General features: G+C 45.3%; 1 protein-coding gene across 1 annotated transcript in view; it reads right to left on the bottom strand.

Moving 5' to 3' along the window:
* KLC1 (kinesin light chain 1) overlaps positions 1-20871 on the bottom strand; it is a 30499-nt gene extending 9628 nt beyond the window's left edge. Inside the window, 14 exon segments of the mRNA XM_036844014.1 lie at positions 157-265; positions 1601-1668; positions 1754-1803; positions 6122-6221; positions 6368-6541; positions 9164-9265; positions 9883-9970; positions 14037-14262; positions 14766-14840; positions 18532-18558; positions 18561-18634; positions 18636-18763; positions 20606-20755; positions 20757-20871. Coding sequence (XP_036699909.1) covers positions 157-265; positions 1601-1668; positions 1754-1803; positions 6122-6221; positions 6368-6541; positions 9164-9265; positions 9883-9970; positions 14037-14262; positions 14766-14840; positions 18532-18558; positions 18561-18634; positions 18636-18763; positions 20606-20755; positions 20757-20870 — 1485 coding nt within the window. The 5' untranslated portion in view covers position 20871.
* Positions 20872-24098: the final 3227 nt, after the last annotated feature.

Here is a 24098-nt window from a genome sequence, read left to right as displayed (position 1 = left end):
TTGTCCCTTGAACAATATAATTTTATTTGTACAAACTAGAACAGTAAACATTTTCTATTTCTAAATCAAGGTTTCAATAAGTCTCGTAAAAGAGAATCATTAAACTCAAAGTTAAAAACGGAAGGCTAAGTTAAAAACAGAAGGTTTTTGACTGACCTGTTTACGTGACCTCATGGCTGCTTCTTCCAATGTTTCTGCAGCTTCAAATTTGCCTTGACGTCTGTAAAGTGCCCCAAGGTTTTTTAAAGTAGTTGTAACAGTTGGACTGTAAGAAAGCATATGATATACAAAACTATAAAATATAAGTTTTAGAGCAACCACTATCAACAGCACATAATCTAAAGGACAAACAGACTTATGTTTGGCTAAAATTATTTAAATTTCTATGGTATTTTTTTTTAACTGTAAAACTCTAACAGGCTCTTCTACGTCAAGCCTCCCCTGCCTACTGCACTGAGCCCTGTGGCTGATGGGACATGCCCCTGTGTTCTTTCCAGTCTGTGGCTGCTCCCACAGACCACCGAGCAGTCTCAACAGAAATGTCTATTCTGGGTCTGTCCAGTGACCATCAGGCTTCCCACCCCCGGGGCAGAGCTGACTGTGCCAGGCAGTAAAGAGGACACATGTTTTAATGCTGCTATCTACCTTCTCCCCTCCCTCTACAAGTAGAGGGGAAGCAAAGTGAATCCAAAAACTCATCACCAATGAGATCTGAGTCACAGAATGACGGTTGTGTGTGCGAAAGGATGAACAGTGTGGACACAGACAGTGTTTCTGCACTCCTCACAGAGCACTCTTACTAAGAAACGAGAAATAAATCTAGTTCATTTTAGTATAGATATACTTCAAGAGATTTCTTTCTTACTGATGATAGGCGCTTTAGAAATAAAGAAGCTATACTCCATGTCTTTGAGACAATTTACAGAATACTGGGAGAAACAAAGCACATGCAACTCAGAAGTTATGCTAAGTGCTATGGGGAACCCAAATAAGGAGTACTTGTTCCAAACTAGGGGTTCAGAGAGTTTTTCTGAAATAGAAGACTGGTAAACTAAGTCTTAAAGAGAGAGCAAAAGTTAAAATAGGAAAAAGACTGCAGGAAAGGTGTTGCAGTCAGAAGAGGAAATGGGCATCTACACAGGCTCATGGGCTGCTGGTGAAGGAGCTCACACAACCCTCTGCAGACACGGAGGCCCTGAGGGCTGCGGGAGAGACTGGGGTGTGCACCCGGACACACCTGCAAAGTGCTGGCTTTTGCACGTCTGCTGGCCTGTTTCCCGTGAGTTTGCTCTATGGCCACCTTAACTGTTGTGTCTCTATTTAGTCATCTTTTCTCCTGCGATTTGGTAGTTAGCCTTAGACACAGCATTAATGGACAGAACCAATATTTTACCCATGTGACCCATATTACGGTGGGTTTTGTGCACATGAATTACCTCATTTACAAAGTTATGGAGTTTTTATTGGAATTTGGGGAAAATCAGGGACTGTGCAACCACACCACTTTAAGGAACTTACACACTCGGTCGTTTACAAGCTACCTTTGAAGCATTAGCACCTTCCACAGCTGTGTCTTTGTTTTTCAGTTAAGCAGACGTACCTGTCAACTTTGCAGGCTTTGTACCAGCCACCATACTCTCCAAAAGAAGTCCCATCCTTTTGCTTTCCCTAAATTATAGCAAATAATTTCAAGTGAATAATTATCTTAAGCAATATATTCAATTTAGAATCTCTCGAAATAGTATGTCCTTACTTTGCATTCTTCTCTTTCCTCAGCATGCATCCAAATGGGTTTATTTTCATCTAGGGAAGAAAAAATAACATACTATAAACTGAAGCATAACAGAGCCCACAAAGTGGAAGTTGTCAATTTCAGCAACTGCAAGGTTTCTGTTTTGTTTTCCGTATGATCCTTCTCAGATATTACTTTTCACATCATGGACAGACAAGGTTTCACAATGGAGAATAAAGACTATGAAGACAGAACCAGACCACAAGAAACCAGTAGGAAATGGCCATTCACATGCAGCTCTGTGAACAGAAGACATGGAATCAAAGGTACCTACCTAGACAGGGTAGGCAATGATCAAAAACATGGACAAATGCTAGGGTCCCTATAAGGAAACTTTTAACGCTAGAACCCTCACGTAACACTTGGGACTATTTAGAATTTGAACAACTAACATTAAACAAAAGTCTAAGAAATAGTAGTAAGATGTTGGGAGCAAAAATGGAAAAACTACAAATCAATATTCCTTTAAAATTTTCTTCACTTTTGAGAGCACTGACGCATACCACTCATCCAAAGCTTCCAGACAACTAACGCACCCACATCATGGAGGATAAGCAGTCTTAAAAGTGAAGGTTATGGGCTTCCCTGGTGGCGCAGTGGTTAAGAATCTGCCTGTCAATGCAAGGGACACGGGTTTGAGCCCTGGCCTGGGAAGATCCCACATGCTGCGGAGCAACTAAGCCCGTGTGCCACAACTACTGAGGCTGCGCTCCAGAGCCCGCGAGCCACAACTGCTGAGCCCGTGTGCCACAACTACTGAGCCTGTGTGCCACAACTGCTGAAGCCCACACGCCTAGAGCCTGTGCTCCGCAACAAGAGAAGCCACGACAATGAGAAGCCTGCACACTGCAACGAAGAGTAGCCCCTGCTCACCGCAACCAGAGAAAGCTGAAGCACAGCAAAGACCCAAAGCAGCCAAAAATAAAAACAAATAAATAAATAAATTTTTTTTAAAAAGTGAAGGTTATGAAAATACTTTTATGACATGAAAAATGCTTAAGCTACAAGTATAAAGGAAAATAAGCAGTATACATGATTATATATAAAGTGTGGTTTCAATTATGCAAATCAATAGGCAGAAAAGGACAGAAAGACACTAAAAAAATTAAAAGACATATTTGGGTGATGAAATTATAGGTGATTTTCATGTTCCCATCTCTTCACTTATTTTTGAGGTTTCTGGAGAATAAAACCTGTGCTCCCACCCAATCCAACCACTCATCAGCTACCCATCCTGGGCAAGTCACTTAGCCTGCAGTGTCCTCGCTCCTAAAATGGAGTAATGTGTGACCCACTTCACAGGACTGTTGAGAAAATTAAATAAGATTACACATTTAAACTGTTTTTAACTAAAAGACTAGTATGTGGTTAACTATTCTTAGGATTATTTGGCATGTCATAGGAGAAGAATGAAACTAGTTTTAAATACTGGTTTTAAAAGAGTGAACATTTGCATAGCAAAGGAAACCATAAACAAAATGAAAAGACAACTTACGGAATGGGAGAAAATATTTGCAAATGATGCAACTGACAAGGGCTTAATTTCCAAAATATACAAACAGCTCCCACAACTCAACAACAAAAAAACAAACAACCCAATCAAAAAATGGGCAGAAGACCTAAATAGACATTTCTCCAAAGAAGACATACAGATGGCCAACAGTCACAAGAAAAGATGCTCAACATAACTAATTATTACAGAAATGCAAATCAAAACTACAATGAGGTTATCACCTCACATCAGTCAGAATGGCCATCATTAAAAAGTCTACAAATAACAAATGCTGGAGAAGGTATAGAAAAAGGGACCCTCCTACACTGTTGGTGGGAATGTAAATTGGTGCAGCCACTATAGAAAACAGTATGGAGGTTCCTCAGAAAACTAAAAATAGAATTACCGTAGGATCCAGCAATCCCACTCCTGGGCATATATCCAGACAAAACTGTAACTCAAAAAGATACAATGCATCCCTATGTTCATAGCAGCACTATTCACAATAGCCAAGACATGGAAACAACCTAAATGGATAAAGAAGATGTGGTACGTATATACAATGGAATACTACTCAGCCATAAAAAAGAACGAAATAATGCCATTTGCAGCAACATGGATGCAACTAGAGCTTATCATACTAAGTGAAGTAAGTCAGAAAAAGACAAATACCATATGATACCACTCATATGTGGAATCTAAAATATGACTCAAATGAACCTATCTATGAAACAGAAACAGACTCACAGACATAGAGAACAGACTGGTGGTTGCCAAAGGGAAGGGGGGTGGGGGAGGAGTGGAGTGGGAGTTTGGGGTTAGCAGATGCAAGCTCTTATATACAGAATGAATAAACAACAAGGTCCTCCTGTACAGCACAGGGAACTATATCAGGTATCCTATGATAAACCATAATGGAAAAGAATATAAAAAAAAAAGAATGTAAATATATAACTGAATCACTTTGTTGTACAGCAGTAATTAACAACATTGTAAATCAACTATACTTCAATTAAAAAAAAAAACAACAGTGAAACTAACCAGGGAAGTTTTGAAAAGGAAGAGTAATTACAGACTTTGTCACATCACATATCTAACTTCACCCCCACCCGCCTCACTGCAAACCTCAGCAGCCAAGAAGATGTGCAACTGGTACAAGAATCAATACCTGCATAAATGGAGAGGAATGGTCCAGCAGAAAAACAACCGCCACCATTACCACTACCACTACCACCAGCAACAAAATCCTTGACTTGATAAAGAATTTAGAATAGGACCTTACAAATGAGTGGGGGGAATGGAAGGATTATTCAGTTAGTGGTGCTGGTACAATTGTTTAAATACTTGAAAAATAATTGTGTATCACAATTATTAAAAAAAAAAGAGTGAACAGTATTTAAAGCTTAATAACACTGTTATTTACTGCAGTTTTAGCTTTATGCACTAATCTAAGCCTATTGTTAGAACAGACAAGAATCCACCACAGTTAAGAGAACTAGGTTTCCTGACAACAAACCAGGTCATGGGTTTCAATGCTGCACTGTAGCCAAGAAGGCCCTGTGACCTGAAAGCCATGCCCCGACAGCAAACCAGGACACATGTGCATCTTGCCTAAAGAAAAAATGCCTTTCTGTCCTACGTTTTAACATTTGTGTGGAGGATAAATCCGAGTACAGAAAAACTGCTTTTAACTAGAACCCAATTAACTGGACTTCATGCTACTATTTTTAGTAGAAAGAAGCTAGCAAATCGCAAGGAAACAAGTCTTCCCCAAGAGTAAATTTTTTTAAAGAAGCACTAAGGAGATGGCCTGGAATCAACACAAAACCAGCAAGGCCTCTACAGTTAGACGAGGACATGAAAGGTCCCTGTGAACTGTACAGGTCCAGGGAGGTGGGCTGTTTTCCAATCCCGGCACAACTGCAAACGGAATCCATCTTCAAAATGATGAGCCTGAGGCATTACGATCTTCTGATAGTAAGAGATTTACTGCTCCACTTGTTAACAGAAAAAAACTAATACACTTTTCCAAGATTTTTCAAAAGTGGTTTCTAGAAACTCTCTATAGAAGAAAATATTAATCAAAACCTCTTTTTCCCCACGAATTCTAAGGTTTCCCACACGCTAGTAACAACTGTCCACATTCTGAAATCCTTATGTAATAGGTAGTAAAGTGGGAAGACGCCTTACGTAACACACAAACATTGTTTTACTGAGCAATTAAAATCTTATAAAATATTAAGCACCTACAATACTTTAAGGGATACAAAGGAGACAGGCCTTAGCTCTTTAAGGCCGTCAAACAATCCAGCAGGCCTGGGATGGGTCAAGAATTTGCATTTCTGACAGGTCCCAACTGGTGCTGAAATTGCTGGTTCCTGCCGGCACTTTGAGAACCACTGTACTACAGAGCAATTCTAGAAAGCATTAATGACTCCAGGAAGGCTTTCTGGAGTCAGTGCATCTAGGTTGTGCCTAAAGCACGTGTGGACTCCGGTGAAGGTAGCGTGGCCCATCACCCTGACCACAGGCTGCATGACTCCATTATCGGTAATGCCAGGGCAGGCATGCAGGGTTCACCATGGTCATTGGATGATGAATGATGAGCCGATGGGCACTCACTCAGACTGGGTCACGTCCTCTCCAATAAGCGCTCCGTGGAAAATCATTTCTAAAATTCAAATTAAATTCTATCTTGAAAATACTGTGATGACTTGGGTATTACCAAGTTCAAGCTGGAAATCACTATTTTTTTTTATCCTTTTGCTTCATGGAAATCACTATGTTTAACGCATCCTACAACTGCATCTGCTTAGAAACAAAAGTGTATTTCTTACCATCTACAGAACCAAACTCCCTTTCATGTGCGCGAGTGAGAATCTCTTTGTACAGTGTTTCTGCTTGCTTGAATTTTCCTTGCTTCAGATAGCAGGATGCCTTAAAATAAAACAAAGTACTTACTATTCTTCATACGTAAGTGAAGCATACGTTCTTATTTATAGGTTAAACTATGAAACAGAGTCCAGGTTTCAGGAAGAAAGTAATCTGACTCTATCTATAAGGTTGTACCTCTGTCAACGTACCAGGTTATTTTTCGTTTTGGCCACATTGGGGTCATCAGGCCCCAGTTTTGTTTGGTAGATCTCGAGGGCTCTTTGATAATAATATTCTACTTCTTCGTACTTGCCCTGGTTCTGGCACAGTAAGGCCAAGTTATTTAACTGCTTGGCAACATCGGGGTGATCCTTTCCCAAAACCTGGGAATAAAAAATAGTGTATTAGAAACACTTATTATTTGTTTCACATGGTACCATCCGATCCATTCTCTACCCTATCATGAGAAGGCGCTTTCTAAACAGAAATACGACTGTGCCTTGCTTCCAGGCTTATGATGTTTAAATGGCTCCCCATGCAATAATAAAAATAACTTAACCAGAATTTGTTGAACTCATTATTCTTGGGGGGAGGGGACTATGCTGATTTCTTTCACGTGCTTTAGTGTCTTTAATTCTTATAACAATCCTACCTGGTAGGTAATACTATGCACAGTCTGAAGACGAGGAAACTGGGTTTTATAAAGGCTGTTTAATGTGGCTGCCCAGTCCTTGAAGTACCTGAACTTACACCTGGCCCTTCTGAGTCTAACGACATTACACTTATTCCTGCACAGAACAGCCTTCAAAGGAAACTTCCAATTCTTCAATTCACATCCTACGTATCCGTTCACAAACAGACCCAGATTCTCTGAGCATCCCAAACCACTTCCCTCGCATTTCAAACTTCACCCCTCAGGGCTCTTCGAACTTGAACTTACTGTCCCAGACGCCCGACGCTCTTCTCCCAGCACTGCCCTGCTCCCCACCCCCCACTAAACAACTCATCTTTCAGGTTTCTTTTCAGGTCCCCTCAGAGAGGACCTCCTTATATCCAATTTAAGGGAGCCCTCAGCCCATCCCTACCCAGTTTACTCACAAGCACATCACCTGGTTTTTTTCTTTCTTTGCAAGTATCACTACCCAAAACTATCTTATTTATCTATTTAGTCCTTTGTCGCCTGACTCTCACCCGTTAAGATGTAAGCCTCAGAGTGCAAATGCCTTGTCTCAATGTCTGGAGGTAATGTCCTCTCAGCACCTCGGACGGTGCTGGCACGCAGATGGACGACTAAACACGACAGTGCTTCCTCAGGACCTGAGCCAGCCGTCCCGTCTCTCACCTTGCGCCTTTACCTACACAGCCCCCAGTGAGGCAGGTTGCCTCTCCATCCCCTCTGCATTCCCCACCTCTCCCTGCCCCGGAAGCTCTGACCTCGGTTTTTGAGACTCAGCTCCAATGCTGGCTGTTTGTGGGAGGCCATGCCCAGCGCAGTCCCAGCCCTGTACCTGGAGAAGCCCCTGCTCTATGTGTTCCCTGAGCTCTAGGCTAGAAGCCAAAGCACCTGCCTTCCCAAGGTCTGCCTGCTGCACTGTGTCCCCAGGGAAGGGACTGTGTCTAATTTGAAATCACCAACTCTAACCAAGCAGAGAGCCCCCAAGTCCTCAATAAATGTCTGCTACACGACTGAATGAAAGAGCAAATATTTATGAATGAATCTGATATATCATCATCTACAGTTCATAATCCTTAATTTGATACATTTGTGGTTCTCCCTGATTTTAACCCCAGTCCACTCAAAATCTCAGTGGATAAATAAAAAATAAAAACTATTTTATTTTGTAAATATTATGCAGATGGCAACATGGACAAAACTTTACCTGCATAATGTGATAATCAGCCCCTTTTCAACCTCCCTTTCCCAAGTCCTTGCCATATGACTCAAAATTAAATGACTGATTGCTCAGTATCAATGGTAAATAATGACACAAAAAGTCAAATTAAAATATCATGTCATTGGACTTCCCTGGTGGCACAGTGGTTGGGAATCCGCCTGCCAATGCAGGGCACACGGGTTCAATCCCTGGTCCGGGAAGATCTCACATGCCACAGAGCAACTAAGTCCATGCGCCACAACTACTGAGCCTGCGCTCTAGAGCCCGCGAGCCACAACTGCTGAGCCCACATGCTGCAACTACTGAAGCCCGCACGCCAACAGCCTGCGCTCCGCGACAAGAGAAGCCACCGCAACAAGAAACCTGCATACCGCAACGAAGAGTAGCCCCTGCTCGCCGCAACTAGAGAAAGCCCACACGCAGCAACAAGACCTAACGCAGCCAAAAACAAACAAATAAATAAACAAACAAACCTATATGTCATAAAATAACCTTTAAAAAAAAAAATCATGGCATGGACCTGCCAAGTCTCTAACATTTGAATACACAGTCATACAGAGCACTGCTGAAATTAACAAGTTACATTTAAAAAATACCTAATTACTATAAACTGTATTAGCTGATATTAAATATCCATGACATTGACTTACTCTATAGCTCTGAGTTATTCTTTAGTTCTCAAAAACAATTATTCATTTTCTTCAGTTTCATAAGCATATTTGTTGACCTCATTTTTTAAATTTTAATGTTTTTCTTCTTGACAGGCACGTGCCCCACTGTCAATGAAATGCCCCCGTGCCTTCCACCTACAGGCCTGAGAAATTCCTTCTTCAGGTGAGTCATTTCTAGGCCTCAGGCTGGGAGGGCATGCAGACTCAAGGCTCCACCCTCTGCACACCCACTCCTCCTAAACTCCCATGTGTATGGGCCCATCTGGCTGCGTTTGGGGCTGCCCACCTGACTGAAGGGCTTGTTTTCAGTAAATGGTCAGTGATGATATATCACAGTGGTCCCACCTTACAGCTTAAAAGTGAGTTATTTTTTAAAAAAAAGTGAGTTATTTAAAAGCATAAAACATAGCATCTCAAGGAGAACCGCCCTCAGTCGCACCTTTTCTCTGATCTCCAGAGCTCTTTTACACAGCGGCTCAGCTTCTTTGTACTTTCCTCTTTTGCCGTAAAGCACTGCGAGGTTATTCAGAGTTGCAGCCACCTACCAACACAGGGAACCGCGAAGAACGGTAAACGACAGCAGTGGAGGGGATGTGAGACATCACACACTCATCACGCCCAGTATGTGCAGGGAAGAGCTCTCAGCTGGATGAAGGAACAGGACTCCACTTGAGGAGAAAGAGCAGTCTCACTGTCTACAGACAGACTGCATAAAGTAACACTGCCGAATATTAAAATTACCCAAATCAACATCAACAGGATCTTGATTTTTTTTTAAATTTCACTGAAAGCCACAAAGCCAACCAAAATAGATCTATATGCAAATTTGACCAGATTTTAATAAAAAGACAATACAAGATCTTTAGGAAAAAATTTACAGAAGTACATGCAATTTGATTTAGGATCGAAAAACACAGTACGTGATCCATTTGAGGTGGGGTGATAAACAACTTAAGTGCACACTGACACCTGCTAAATGGGAGTCACCAGCACTGAAGCTCATCACTTGCACTAAGTGAGGGAAGTCCTACCTGTGCCGTCCAGGGAAAAGGCAGCTCTTAAATCTTCCCTGTTGAGTTTAATATTAAAATGAGATGGGTATAAAAATACATGAGAGAAAATAATATATAAAAAGAATGAAAGAACCAGTATACAAACCGCAGGATGATCTTTGCCCAGAGTTTTCTCACGGATGGCCAAGGCATCATTCAGTAGATTAGCTGCATCTTTGTATTTATTCTGGTCTCTAAATTGAAAAACATACAATTAAGTGTTATAGACACAGCTTACTACATCTCTTTAAAATGTAATTTTGGAACTAAAGAAATAAAAGTTAAGCTTCAGTTATTAAAAAATAGACATTAACTATTAAAACTATTAAAAACACTCCTAATGTAGGAGAAAAAGACTCCATCAATAAACGTAATGGCAAGGTGAGCTGGGTGTCGGGCCTGATTAGCTTTTGAACCTGGCCCTCCCATCTAGATCACTGGGACGATACTACCGCCATAACCCCGCACACAGTAAGCGAGGCCGTCCAGAACAGTGAGGCAGACGGAACGGATTCCGGTGTCTGCACCCAGCTCTGCCAGCTACCGGCTGCGTGGCTCTGGCACGTCACGTGGGCTCCACAGTCACAGTCGGCCCACCTAAAAAGGAAGGATGTGACTCACAGAGCTGCTCTAAGAAGTTAATGATTTGCCACGTGCCATGGAAAAGCCTGTGAAACAGAAGCCCAGGACGCACCCCGCAGTGTCTGCTGAAGCAGGGCAGGGCAAAGGGTCCTGCTGACAGTGGGGAGACAGAAGCACCTCCAGCCCCAGCCCCCTTGGTTTAAGTGCTACCTGATGATGGGGCTGCAAACCAGTTATTTACTTTGTGAGACTGAGTACACATACTTCCCAACTGAGTAAGAACAGCTGCCCAGCAAGGCTTTGCCCTGCAGAACACTGGAAGGGCTGATAAGGCTGCCAGATCCTCCGAAGCACACTAATTCTGGCCAAGTATATAGGTTTTGGACTTCCCTGGTGGCGCAGTGGTTAAGAATCCGCCTGCCAATGCAGGGCACACAGGCTCGAGCCCTGGTCCGGGAAGATCCCACATGCCATGGAGCAACTAAGCCTGTGGGCCACACCTACTGAACCTGCGCGCCACAGCTACTGAAGCACGCGCGCCTAGAGCCCGTGCTCCGCAACAAGAGAAGCCACTGCAATGAGAAGCCCACGCACCACAACGAAGAGTAGCCCCCGCTCGCCTCAACTAGAGAAAGCCAACGAAGACCCAACACAGCCAAAAAATAGATGAATAAATATATATTAAAAAAAAAGGTAACAGAACATTCACAGAAGGACACAAATGACTAAAAACACATAATCACAGAATACAAATTAATACACAATGCTGCACTTCTCCATTAATAAAGAGTAAGAGACAACCAGCCCAGCCCCAGGCTGGTGATGGAGGAGGAGCGTGAACTGGCACCACCTTCCTGAAAGCAGCTGGGCAACATGTACCAAGAAGCGTATCATGTTTTTGTTTTTTTTTTTTATTTATTTATTTTATTTATTTATTTTTGGCTGTGTTGGGTCTTCATTGCTGCGCGCAGGCTTTCTCTAGTTGCAGCGAGCAGGGGCTACTCTTCGTTGTGGTGCATGGGCTTCTCCTTGCAGTGGCTTCTCTTGCTGCAGAGCACAGGCTCTAGGTGTGCAGGCTTCAGGAGTTGTGGCACGTGGGCTCAGTAGTTGTGGCACGTGGGCTCAGCAGTTGCGGCTCGCGGACTCTAGAGCACAGGCTCAGTAGCTGTGGCGCACGGGCTTAGTTGCTCTGTTGCATGTGGGATCTTCCCAGACCAGGGATCGAACCCGTGTCCCCTGCATTGGTAGGCGGATTGTCAACCACTGCGCCACCAGGGAAGCCCACGTATCATGTTTATACTCTAACCCGCTTTAGGAATTGACACTAAAACAAAATACAAAATCCTGAGCAAAAGATGTTCATCAGTAGATTAATGCCGCTCCCCAAAAAAGCTTACAATTAAATGTCCCTTAATAGAAAAATGTTGAAATAGAGTTATGGTACAGCTCTAGGACACAATATTGAATATGAATATATACGTAGCTGCTCACTTTTTTCAAATGTTCTGCTGACATGAGTAAACTCTCACACTATAGTGCGAAGGAAAAACACAAGACTGAAGACAGGCCACCGAATTCCCAGCACCCAGCACAATGACATCTGTGTGACCACGCACCCTAAGTACAACAAATTCCAGTGGCATTCTACGCATATTTTTTATTTAACTCGTTTACAGTAAAAATATCTACCATCAGCCAGAAACTCTCATGTTCTCCGTAGGCATGTAAATTTTTTAAAGACCTTTCTGGAATGAAATTTAGCATAATCTACCAAGATTTTAAATGCAAATACCTGTGACTAAGGAATTCTTACAATAATGCATAACAGTAAAAATCTGCAAACCTGAATGTCCATAAGCACGAAACCTGTCAAAAAATGTCAGGACTACCTGTAAACCAGAGTGCTATGCAGCACGGAAAAGGCTACGCTGCTCTCGAAGCCGAGCCGTGGCGGCGGCGTGGAGCCGCGGCGGCGGCGTGGCGGTGCTCAGTTTCCTTCCGGTGCTCTTTAAGGCGATCAGCTCCCTCTCGGGACAGTCTACTCCTCTTCTCTTCATGGAGCCCTCCCCCTCCTTTCCCCCTCCCTGCTCAGGTTCCCAGCTCCATCCCCGCCAGCCCCACGCAGCTGGGCTGCCCTGCCTCCAGGCTCCAGCCCCCTCAGGTCCTGTGCACTCCCCACAGCCACTCTCCTAAGACCTGGCACCTGCAGAGTGCCCAGCCCTTCCAGCCCCATCCCTTACTACTGCCAAACAGGATGCAGGAGTCTGCCCCAAACACACCCTTCAAGGCCACAGAAAGCGCTCGCACCCCTCCATTAGGCCTTCCCTAATCCTCTCAGCTGGAAGGCATCTTTTCTGTTCCATGAACACTTCTGGGTTACTTTCTTTCTTTATTGGCCATACCAAGCGGCTTATGGGATCATAGTTCCCCAACCACAGACTGAACCCGGGCCCCAGCAGTGAAAGTGCAGAGTCCTAATTCCTGGACCGCCAGGGAATTCCCGCTTCTGTGTTATTTTATTAACAACAATCTCCCTGCTTCTATAATTACACATGAACACAGCCAGCCTATTCTCTAAACAAGGTCCTCAGTTCCTTTAGAAACAGGTTTAGATGATGCTGTTTGACTATTTCACAGTGCCAGGTAAACACCATGTCTCACATCCCCTGCAACCCTTCAGAGGCTCGGAAAAGCTAAGGGCTCTGGACAACATCCTCTGTCTAGGGGCCACTTAGCAGAGATACAAACTGAACTCTCCTGACTTCAAATTCCACGTTCTGGTTTCTCCTTGAGAACAGGTATTATGTATTCATCTTTAGGGACTCACAGGAACCAGCCCAAAGTCTTACATACGTCTGGATCTCAAAACTGTTGGCTAAATTGAAACAACCAAACTAATGAAGAAAAATGGAGCAGTTCACTGAAACCCACCACACTGGAGTGGCCACAGCAAACCAGTCCTGCGTGTGAGTAACACCCTGACCTGCTCGATTTCAGGTCAGTTCGGCTAAAAGACAGAAGCAGACAAGGGGCTCCCACGTACCACTGCCCAGTGCCTAGGCAAACTATTTAATTCCATTCAGGAAGTTCACCAAAGGCTTCTGAGTTAGCAAACATGTTCGAGTGACTCAAGGTGGAGACAAGAAGACAACCTGGTCCTCAACTTCAAGGAGCCAGGATCCCGGGAGAAGAGATGACAAAATTCAAATCACCCGGAGGCCAAGTACAGGGCAAGTGCTGCGAGAGAGGCAGGGACAGGGTTATGGGGCACAACTTGGGAAGGGGCACGTGGAGCCCTGGATTCAGAAAGGAGAGAGAGCTGACAAGGCCTCAGAAAGGCAGGGGGTACAGGCAGGCAGGGTGGGCAGAAGGAGCCTGGTATACCAAGTATTGTGGGGAAAAAAATCAAAAGAGCTTAGCTTGGCCAGAGCGAAGGGTGCTGTGGGCTAGTCCCGGAAGGCTGCCTGGGAGCCCCAGGCAGCGTCCGTTCTTCAGGGTCACACTCTTGCCAGAGAGCTTGCTAAATGTTTGCACTGAACCCCTGGCTGTCTGAAGACAAACGGATGATAAGGCTGGAAAAGTAGCTCGTAACAGTTTACAGACATGTATTTTTAGGGCAAGCTCGTTAAAAACGTCGTCTCTAGGTAAAATCAAGAGAATAAAATGAGGACTACTAGCCTGTACACCAAGGCCAGGATGTTGAGCATGGTGGCCACGTCCGGGTGGTCGTGGCCAGAGGTCTTCTCCAGGTCCTCCAAGGCCTGCTTGCAGAGGGGCACGGCGACCTCGTAGCGCCCCTGCGAGGCGTACTGGATGACCAGGTTGTGCAGGGTGCGCAGCCGCGCGGGGATCTCGTAGCCGCCCTGCTGGGCGGCCGCCGCTGCGCTGCTCTGCTGCTGCTGCACTACACAGAGAAGGGCTCACTTCAGGCGACAGAGAAAATCACCCGGTGACACCAGCTGATTAGCACTCCCTGCTCTGGCTCTGGTCCAGGTCAGCACGTGGTCCCCACTTTACCAAACCTGTCCAGCGTTCCCCACGCAGGCGAGGCAACACCAGCAACTTGTCGGGGGTGCCGCGCGCGGCCCCAACGTGTGGTGAGACTGCTCTTGGCACCAGGAAAAACTCCTTTGCCCTTTCGCTCTGTGAGAATCCACAGATCGCGTCGGAACTTGCTGGTGCATGCCCCTGTTTACGAGGGCTGGCCTTAACACGCTACTCTAGCCCAGCGAGAAAAATGGCTCGCAATTCTCTGGGGGAACCAGCGAGGCAGCCCGAGTGTGCAAGGGCTCCTGAGAGGCAGGCTGCAGGCACGCCACCGCCTGCTAATGACGGCAATTACACCCCAAGGAGGACCCGTCCACCCTCGGTCTGCATGCTGCCATTTAACCACCACTCCCAACTTACTTCCTTGACCGGGGTCGTCATCGTCATTTGGGAAGAGGTCATCCAGAGGTTCTTTGGTGGAATCAGTGTCTTGTCCTCCTATAAAACCAACCCAGGACAATATTAGTCTTACAAATACTATAAATCCTGCACTGGAAATCTTTGATACAAATTTCATTTAAACTAAAAAATAGAAAAGATGGTTTGTTTTTTCAGATCAATATAGGAACTAGCCACAATTTGGTCTATCCATCAGTTTAGTAAGAGTAATAAAAAAGCCTGCTAGACTGACTCAAAGTACTTGTGCGGTCAGGAGTGGCGAACAGATCACGATGGCATCTCTGTGCCTTAGTCGTCACCCGTGTCCTACAGAAGTTCAAAGAGCAGGGAAAGCCCTTACTTGAAATAAATTTATTTGGAAACCAAATGAATTAAATGGCAAATCTCTGAACCCACAGAACTGGCAGACTGGACACCCCCCCTCCCCAACCAGCATCTCCACCGCAGGACCCCTAAGAGCAGTGTGACAGCCTATGACTCGTGTCCCCCACAGATGAGCCTTCGGGTAAAATGAGTGACCACACGATGGAGAGAACAGACAGCAGCTTGACCAGGTGAGAACTCAGCATCGCCCTGGCGCAGACGGACACCATCTGCCTCTGGAAGGGACCTGAGAGGCACACGTCACTTTTATAACATTCCCATCTGGGACACACAGTCCAAACACACTCATGAGGAAACACTAGACAAACCCGAACTGAGGAACAATCTATGAAGTAACTGGCCTGTATTCTTCAAGAATACCAGTGTCATGAAAGACAAAGACAGGCTTTCTTCTTTCTGTGAAAGGACCTGTTCCAGATGAAAGATGACTAAAGGAACGTGACCACTATGTCCAACGTGTAGTCCTGAACTGGATCCTGGAATGAGCGAAAAACGTCATCAAGGACTCTGCTGAGACAATCGGCAAAAATGGAATCTGGGCTGCAGAGGAGAGAGGAAGCACTGCGCCTGGGTTCAACCTCCTGAATCTAACCCCGGCCCTGGGTCCCACAGGAGAACTCCTCATGCTAAGGAAATGCACCAGCAGTGGTAGGAGGAACAGGGCAGAAAAATTCTCATGCGAACCCCCTAAAAGGGGAGGCAGGGTTAGCTCATTGTATCTCTTCTCCAAGCTAGACACGTTTTCCAAATTAAAAGTTTTAGGGCTTCCCTGGTGGCGCAGTGGTTGAGAATCTGCCTGCCAATGCAGGAGACACGGGTTCGGGCCCTGGTCTGGGAAGATCCCACATGCCACGGAGCAACTAAGCCCGTGAGCCACTATTACTGATAAATAAATTAAAAAAAAAAAAAAAAAAAAAGTTTTAAATGTCTCTGATTCTATGAGACCAGCTTTCCCCTGCTCAATGTTATCCAGTTTTCCAGGTGAATCAACTTCTCTATTCTTATTCCCACAGCAACCTACAGGAGTTATATCTTTTAAATCAAAACATTCAGTTGCTCCTGACCTAGAGATCAAGGGAGAAATACAGTATGCCTCATAAAACAGGGTGCTATGGACTAATTGTGCCCAAAATCATGTTGAAGCCCTAACCCCCAGTGTGATGGTATTTGGTGGGAATTAGGTTAGATAAAATCACGAGGGTGAGGCCCTCACGATGGGATTGGTACCCTAATAATAAGAGACATCAGAGAGCTAGCTCTCCCTCCCCCCACACCCACACCCTGCCATGTGCAAACATAGTAAGAAGACAGCTGTCTGCAAGCTGGGAAAAGGGTCCTCACCAGAAACCAGCCATGCTGGCACCCTGGTATCTGACTTCCAGCCTCCAGATCTATGAGAAAGTAAATGATCTCCTGTTTAAGCCACCTAGTCTATGGTATTTGGTTATGGTAGCCTAAGCTAAGACACAAGGCAAGTGTAGGTCTGCTGGCACAATACACAAAACCATTCCTACAGTCTTAGGATGAGGGCTCAGACTGCAGACACAAATGTGGAACTCAATGGTAGAAAGATTATGTAGTGAACATGCCTAGAACTATGTAGGCATTAAAAAAATGTTAGCTCAAAATACCATGTGAAATCCTGGACTGGATTCTAGAGCAGAAAAGGGACACTAATGGAAGGACTGTTGAAATCCAAAGAAAGGCTGTAGTTTCGTTAATAGTAATGCAGCAACGTTAATTTCTTACTTTTAACAAACGTACTGCTAGGGACTGAATGTTTGTCCTCCCCACCCACAAATTCATATGTTGAAGCCCTAATCGTCAATGTGATGATATCTGGAGGTGGGGCCTCTGGGAGGCAGTGTGGATTAGATGCGGTCATGAGGATGGGGCCACCATGACAACATTAGTTACACAAAGAGGAAGAGACCCTAGGTCTCTCTCTCTCTCTTTGCACACATGCACCAGGGAGGCCACATGAAGACACACCAGGAAGAAGGCCCTCACCAAGAAACCGACCAAGCTGTCACCCTGATCTCAGACTTGCAGCTTCCAGAACCAGGAGAAATTAAGTGTCTACTGTTTAAGCCATGCAGCCTACGGTATTCTGGAGACAGACAGTGCCCCAAGTTAACTCAGATACGTAACGTGGTGATACAAGATGTTAACACTAGGGGAACCTGGGTGAAGGGCATGTGGGAATTCTCTTTACAGTATCACGTCAAGAGACCTAGGGTCTCTTCCTCTTTGTGTAACTAATGTCATCATGGTGGCCCCATCCTCATGACCGTATCTAATCCACACTACCTCCCAGAGGCCCCACCTCTGACTTTTCTGTGAATCTAAAATTATTCCAAAATAAAGAAGGTTACTTTAAAAAAAAAGTTAACTGAATCAGAAATAAACAGTAAACGAAAAATAGTAATCGAGATTGGGATGAACATCCAGAAAGAGCCAACAGATGAAGGAAAAGACCAAGATCCTTGGGGAACCCTAACATCCAGGAACCACAGGAGAGGCCAAGAAGGAGGCATGAGCGAGGGACCAGGAGAACCAAGTGGTGTCCTGGGAGCAGGGGAGAGGGTTTCGAAGAGAAAGTGAAGCTCCACCATAAACTACAGAGGTAGTCCCGAGTCTGGATTACAGGCGACTGGATCAGGGCACTGTTAAAGGAAAAGCATCCCCGCAGCGTGATGGGCACAGAAGCCAGACCGCAAAGGGTGAGGATGCTCAGGGGATCTCAAGCTGCGACAGGCCTCGTTGAAGGCAATGGCACCTCTTTGCGTTTATTTTATATTTACAAAGTATTTTTACATTTTCTTTTTTTTTTTTTTTTTAATTATTTATTTATTTATGGCTGTGTTTGGTCTTCGTTTCTGTGCGAGGCCTTTTTCTAGTTGTGGCAGGCGGGGGCCACTCTTCATCGCGGTGCACGGGCCTCTCACTATCGCGGCCTCTCTTGTTGCGAAGCACAGGCTCCAGACGCGCAGGCTCAGCAATTGTGGGTCACGGGCCTAATCGCTCCGCGAGCATGTGGGATCTTCCCAGACCAGGGCTCGAACCCGTGTCCCTTGCATTGGCAGGCAGATTCTCAACCACTGTGCCACCAGGGAAAGCCCTATTTTTACATTTTCTGACCATCGTTCAAAAAAAACACACACGAAAAATCTACTCCACAGAGAACTTATATGACTTGCCCAGGGACTCAGTCCCAAGACCCTTAATCCTTGGTCTTGTTAAACACAAACGCTGGAGGGGAGCGGAAAACACTGCGGCTTTACTGAAACAATCTACGACGACGATACGTGGTAACTGCCAATACTGCATTCCTACAGAACACTTACTGATGGAGAAATGTCATCATCGCATTTTTTAGCTGATTCATGAATTCCAGGATGCTTCTTTCTTCCTCCAGTTGAGCCACAGACTGCTCACTCTTCGCATTTCTGCCTGCGTGTTGGCCAATTCATCCGCAGCCACTGATTCTCCTGGCACAGACGACGAACCTGTGCACGCAGCTTCTGCTTCTCCGACTCGACGGCATTCAGGTGATTTGACAGAGCCATCATAACCTAGACAGACAGAAACGCTGACAGCACTGCACTACTCAGCCCAACAAACGCCACCTCCCGTCTCCGCAAGCGTCCTGGGGTTGTAGCTCTAGCTGACACCTGCAGACACGTGCTCCGAAGTACATACAAGTACAATTTGCCATTACTTCTATTTTCCACACTTTAGTCACAGGCTACATTCAGGGCGTGATCAAGAATATCACATGCTCAGAACATCTATGAAAAATGCATTGTTTTTTTCTGTTTAGAAAGCATCTCGAATGGACTAGCAAAGGACAGGCAGCTACTGTACTGATGAGCTGTGTTTTTTTTTACTTTTTATCTAGATGGCGCCAACAGAATTTCTCAGAGACCCTTTGCCACGGGTGAGAGCACATGCACACACCTGCACACGTGTGCAGAGTGCAGGTCACTCTGTGAGGGGCTGGTGGTGGAGCTGGGGCGGGGCGCACAGACGAGTTTTCCTCGCCACTGCAGGGGGAAGGGACGAAGGCTCTGTGGTTGTGGCCCAGCACCACGAGTCAGGATGCCCTGACGCACTCATAAGCGGAGGTCCCTACTGGGCTCTGCCTGGGGTGCACTGATGGGTCTCAGGGACGGGCCTGCCTGGGAGGATAAGGGCTGAAAGAGTTGGGGAGGAAAGCCGGCTTCGGTCTGTTCTCTCTGCAGACCGTGCACCTGCCCCCTCCCTCTTTATTATCCTCCTAGGTCTAAACCTGAAACTCTAGAAGGTGGGGCTCTTTTCCTCCTTCTTCTTTTAACCCCAATATCTGCCAAACTAAAAGGAGGTTCACCCCTATATCGCTTTTTCAACACAACTTGCAAATAAGAGATTCACAATAGACAAAGTCCTACAATTAGAATCTGTAACATGCTTAGGATGAAGAATTTAAAATCAGGGTATGGCCATCACTTTGGTACAGAATGATTTCCTCTGGGAAAGCAGGAGGGGGACGGAGACACTGGTAAACCAGAAGCCCACTTCTGCCTCATTCATTCACTATACAAGAAGAAAGCTAAGAAAGAAAGAAGCCAATTTTAGTGTATTTATTTTACCTAAAATATGTTGGCCAAAGCTGAAAGTTATGGCCGGGGGCAGGGGGCACACCTAAATGTTTCAATTTTTTCATCTCTATGTCTAGCAGGATAGAAACAAAGGTTAGTCAAGTGCATTAGACAATCTTGTCTGGGGTACTGCAGAAACTATGAGCTGTTGGCCAACATTCACCCTTCTTCCTCAGGCTTAAGAACCTGGAACTCTAAGGGGCAAGACAACATTCCCCAGTGTCCCTCACAACTAGGGTGCCCACGGAACCAAGTTCCGTCCAATGAGATGTAAGCAGAGTGCCACGCACACTTCAAGGAGGTAAAGGGAGGAGGCACACCCTTCCTGCCCATTCGCAGTCCTAGAGTGGGGTCACGTGGCTGCAGCTGGGACTCTGTCTTAGCCCATGAGACAGGCTGGCTGGGGTGTAGTGCAGAAGGTGGCAGGGGCCTGGGTACCCTTGACAACCACTACAGCTATAGACCTATCTGGGACAGCCCACCTCAATATGTGCTTTACATATGGACTATGATATTTAAGCCACTGTTTTGTTTTTTGATATATGCCAGCCAAATCAAATCCTAACTGACACAGAGTTACCTCTATTTTTCGCTCTACTTTTTAAAATTTAGATATGCCCAAATCATCCATTTGTATAACATACATAACCCACATACAAGCTGATTTCTATTATTCTATAAGTATCTGCCCTCTAGTTTAGTTAAACCTCATATGTCAAACAAAGTCTCCACTTTTTTCCAGACTGGCAAGTTCATGTTCATATCTGAGAGTTATACCTGTGCCTCACTCAGGCCAAGCTCCAACATTTCCAGTGACTTTCGGATCATGTTTGATTTCTCTTCCACCAGATTACTTTCGTCATCTTTCTTCAAACACTTCAGTGTCTCCAGTAAACTTTGTAAAATGGAATTGTGCTCATTCTTCAGAGGCCTCCAGGCCCTGAATTACTTGCTTTTGTCTTAGAAATAATTTCATCTCCTGCGTAAGCTTCTCCAACTTGTCTTCCTTTATGTACACCATTGTGGACATGTTGTCATACATTCTAGGATGGATAAAGAAAAAAAAGATGGACATCTCATTAGAGGCTTAATTTATGTTACACCTTTAATGAAATACATGTGTGAAGACTTCTGAATTAACATTTTATAGGTGAATAATAAATATGTGTATTGTGATTTATTACCTGGAAATACTACATTCTGTACTGGTTTCTGTTTTTCCTTTGCAGACCAAATTAATTACTTTTCGGGCTTATGTCTGAATTTTTTTTTTTTTTAATAAAGTCTCTCCTGCTGGACTGTCAGGAACAGGAAGGTAGAGACGTTGTTTTGTTTTTTTTTTAATTTATTTATTTATTTATTTATTTATGGCTGTGTTGGGTCTTCGTTTCTGTGCGAGGACTTTCTCCAGTTGCGGCGAGCGGGGGCCACTCTTCATGGTGGTGCGCGGGCCTCTCATTATCGCGGCCTCTCTTGTTGCAGAGCACAGGCTCCAGACGCGCAGGCTCAGTAACTGTGGCTCACGGGCTTAGTTGCTCCGCGGCATGTGGGATCTCCCAGACCAGGCTCGAACCCGTGTCCCCTGCATTGGCAGGCAGATCTCAACACTGCGCCACCAGGGAAGCCCTGAATTTTTTTTTTACAGAAGAAATGACAGTAACTGAAATTAATGCCAAAGATGAAAAGCAGCAAAACATCCAAATGGCATTTCTAAAATACACAGCAGGGCTTCCCTGGTGGCACAGTGGTTGAGAATCTGCCTGCCAATGCAGGGGACACGGGTTCGAGCCCTGGTCCGGGAAGATTCCACATGCCGCCGAACAACTTAGCCCATGTGCCACAGCTACTGAAGCCCGTGCGCCTAGAGCCCGTGCTCTGCAACAAGAGAAGCCACCGCAATGAGAAGCCCACGCACTGCAACGAAGAGTAGACCCCGCTCGCCACAACTAGAGAAAAGCCCGCATGCAGCAACAAAGACCCAATGCAGCCAAAAATGAAATAAATAAAAATAAAATTTTAAAATAAATAAAACACATAGCCTCCGTGAACAAAATCTTCTCTGAATGTTTACAAGCTTTTTTTCCCTTAATGAAATGCAGAAGGGACAGTAAATTCTCGGTCACATATTTACCAGACAAAGCCTTGAGAAAGGGTCACAGTTGGAGAAAGAGAAACCAGCAAAGGAGCACGGGAACAATCAGAGCAGCAAGACAACCACACCTGACTGAAGCCTGGTGACACAAGAGTGACACAGCAGGATGACCAGTGCTGTAAAGGCTCCAGGAGGGGGCTTCCCTAGTGACGCAGTGGTTAAGAATCCGCCTGCCAATGCAGGGGACACAGGTTTGAGACCTGGTCCGGGAAGATCCCACATGCCGCAGAGCAACTAAGCCTGTGCACCAACAACTACTGAGCCCGCGTGCCACAACTACTGAAGCCCACGCACCTAGAGCCCATGCCTCCATAACAAGAGAAGCCACCGCAATGCGAAGCCCCCGTACCGCAAACAAAGAGTAGCCCCACGTGCAGCAACGAAGACCCAAGGCAGCCATAGATTAATTAATTAATTTTAAAAAACATATTAAAAAAAAAAAAAAGACTCCAGGAGGATGAGGGCTGAGCATGCCTACTGGGTCAGACTAGCCAAGAGGCCACCAGCATGAAATCATATGGTGTCTGGGACTGCTTTTAAAATACTACAGTGAGAAGGTAAAGGAAAGGAGAAAGGGGCACATAAAACAATGTCAGCAAAATGGTGCTGATGGCTAATAGGAAGCAACAGTTCTTTTTACTATCCTCTCTAGTTTCATGTCTGTTTTTAAATCCCATAATTTTTTTTTTTAAGGCCACAAACAGTGATCATTAAGAAAGCCTGTTCAGGAGAGTGACAGGGACGGATGTCATATTAAATCACCTGAGAGTGATTTCCTTCAGAGCACTTATGACTACCCAAAATCTTTGTTTTCACATATTATCTTATATTCCCTTAAATATGAGTTCTTTTTAAAAGGCAAGACTTTACCTTATACCCCCAGTGAATGCACACTACGTAGGACAGTTCCTGGCCCTCACAGACCATCTGGTGAATGGATGGACTGACAGATGCTGGGGGAAGGGAAGCAGTGGTTGGTTTTTTTTTTTTTTTTTTGGGCCACGCTGCGTGGCTTGTGGGATCTTAGTTCCCCGACCAGGGGTTAAACCTGGGCCACGGCAGTGAAAGCGCCGAGTCCTAACCACTAGGCCACCAGGGGACTCTGGGGGAGCAGTGCTGAAGCAGTGACTACAGACCCCACATTCTAGGACTTGGGAGTGAAGGCTGCGAGTAGCTGATAACAGGGTCACATCTGTCCTTGCACCCCCCCGTTTCATACTGGAAAACTGATTTGTTTGCATAACACAAAGACTAAACTTTGGAAGTTTAGAAGCTGTCTGTAGGACTATTCAGAAATCCACCTCCATAACACAAAGAGCCCAGAAAACAACAAAAGAACAGAGGCGACTCCTCTACCTGACAGTGTAATATTATTAGATTTGTTACAAACTTATTTATCTCATAGCTCTCCAACTGCACTGCAAACTCCGGAGAGCAGGGACCTCATTTGTCTTGTTCAGCACTATATCCCAGCCTGTCACACAGTAAACGCTTAAATATATGTTTGCTGAATGAATGAAGGAAACATTTTAGAACCAGCTTCCAATGAACAGGACTCAATACCACTAGGTTAAGGTGTGGATCTGAGCACTGCCTAAGGTTCACTTCCCAGAACTGGTGTCCCTAGAGAAAGAAAAAAAACCAAAAATGAAGAACTCCTTCTCCACTTTTGGCAGCAACACATTTATGTATTACTTCCTAACGATGCAACGTTTATGCTCTTCTTCCCCAACCTAGACCATAAAAGTGTTTTACTACAACATACTCTGAGTGAGGCCCTGGCTTATACAGGGTGACAAGGGCCTCACCCTCAGGGACATGCAGGTAAAGAGAAGACAAGTAAATGAACACGCCCATCCAGAGCTAAGGACACTTTACAGGTGACAGGACTTACGGGGGGAGCATGGGGGGTGAGGGGGCAGCAGCACTTCCATGGGAGAGGGGAGGCCAGCTACCCGAAAGAAACGACCCCCGACCGCCACCCCCAGGAGAGCTGTCCTTAGCAAATGAGCACATCTTCTCTAGACGAAGTGCGGGGCACTGCTGGCAACGGGCGAGGCAGAGACGTGCACGCTCCTGCTGCCTGCGAGCAGCTGCACCGGGCTGCAGGTCGCTGTG

This window comes from Balaenoptera musculus, chromosome 2 (genome assembly GCF_009873245.2).
Source record: "Balaenoptera musculus isolate JJ_BM4_2016_0621 chromosome 2, mBalMus1.pri.v3, whole genome shotgun sequence".
In the NCBI taxonomy this organism is placed as follows: domain Eukaryota; kingdom Metazoa; phylum Chordata; class Mammalia; order Artiodactyla; family Balaenopteridae; genus Balaenoptera; species Balaenoptera musculus.
Note: the sequence above shows the minus strand (reverse complement) of the source record. Positions and strands in the feature narration are given on the sequence as shown.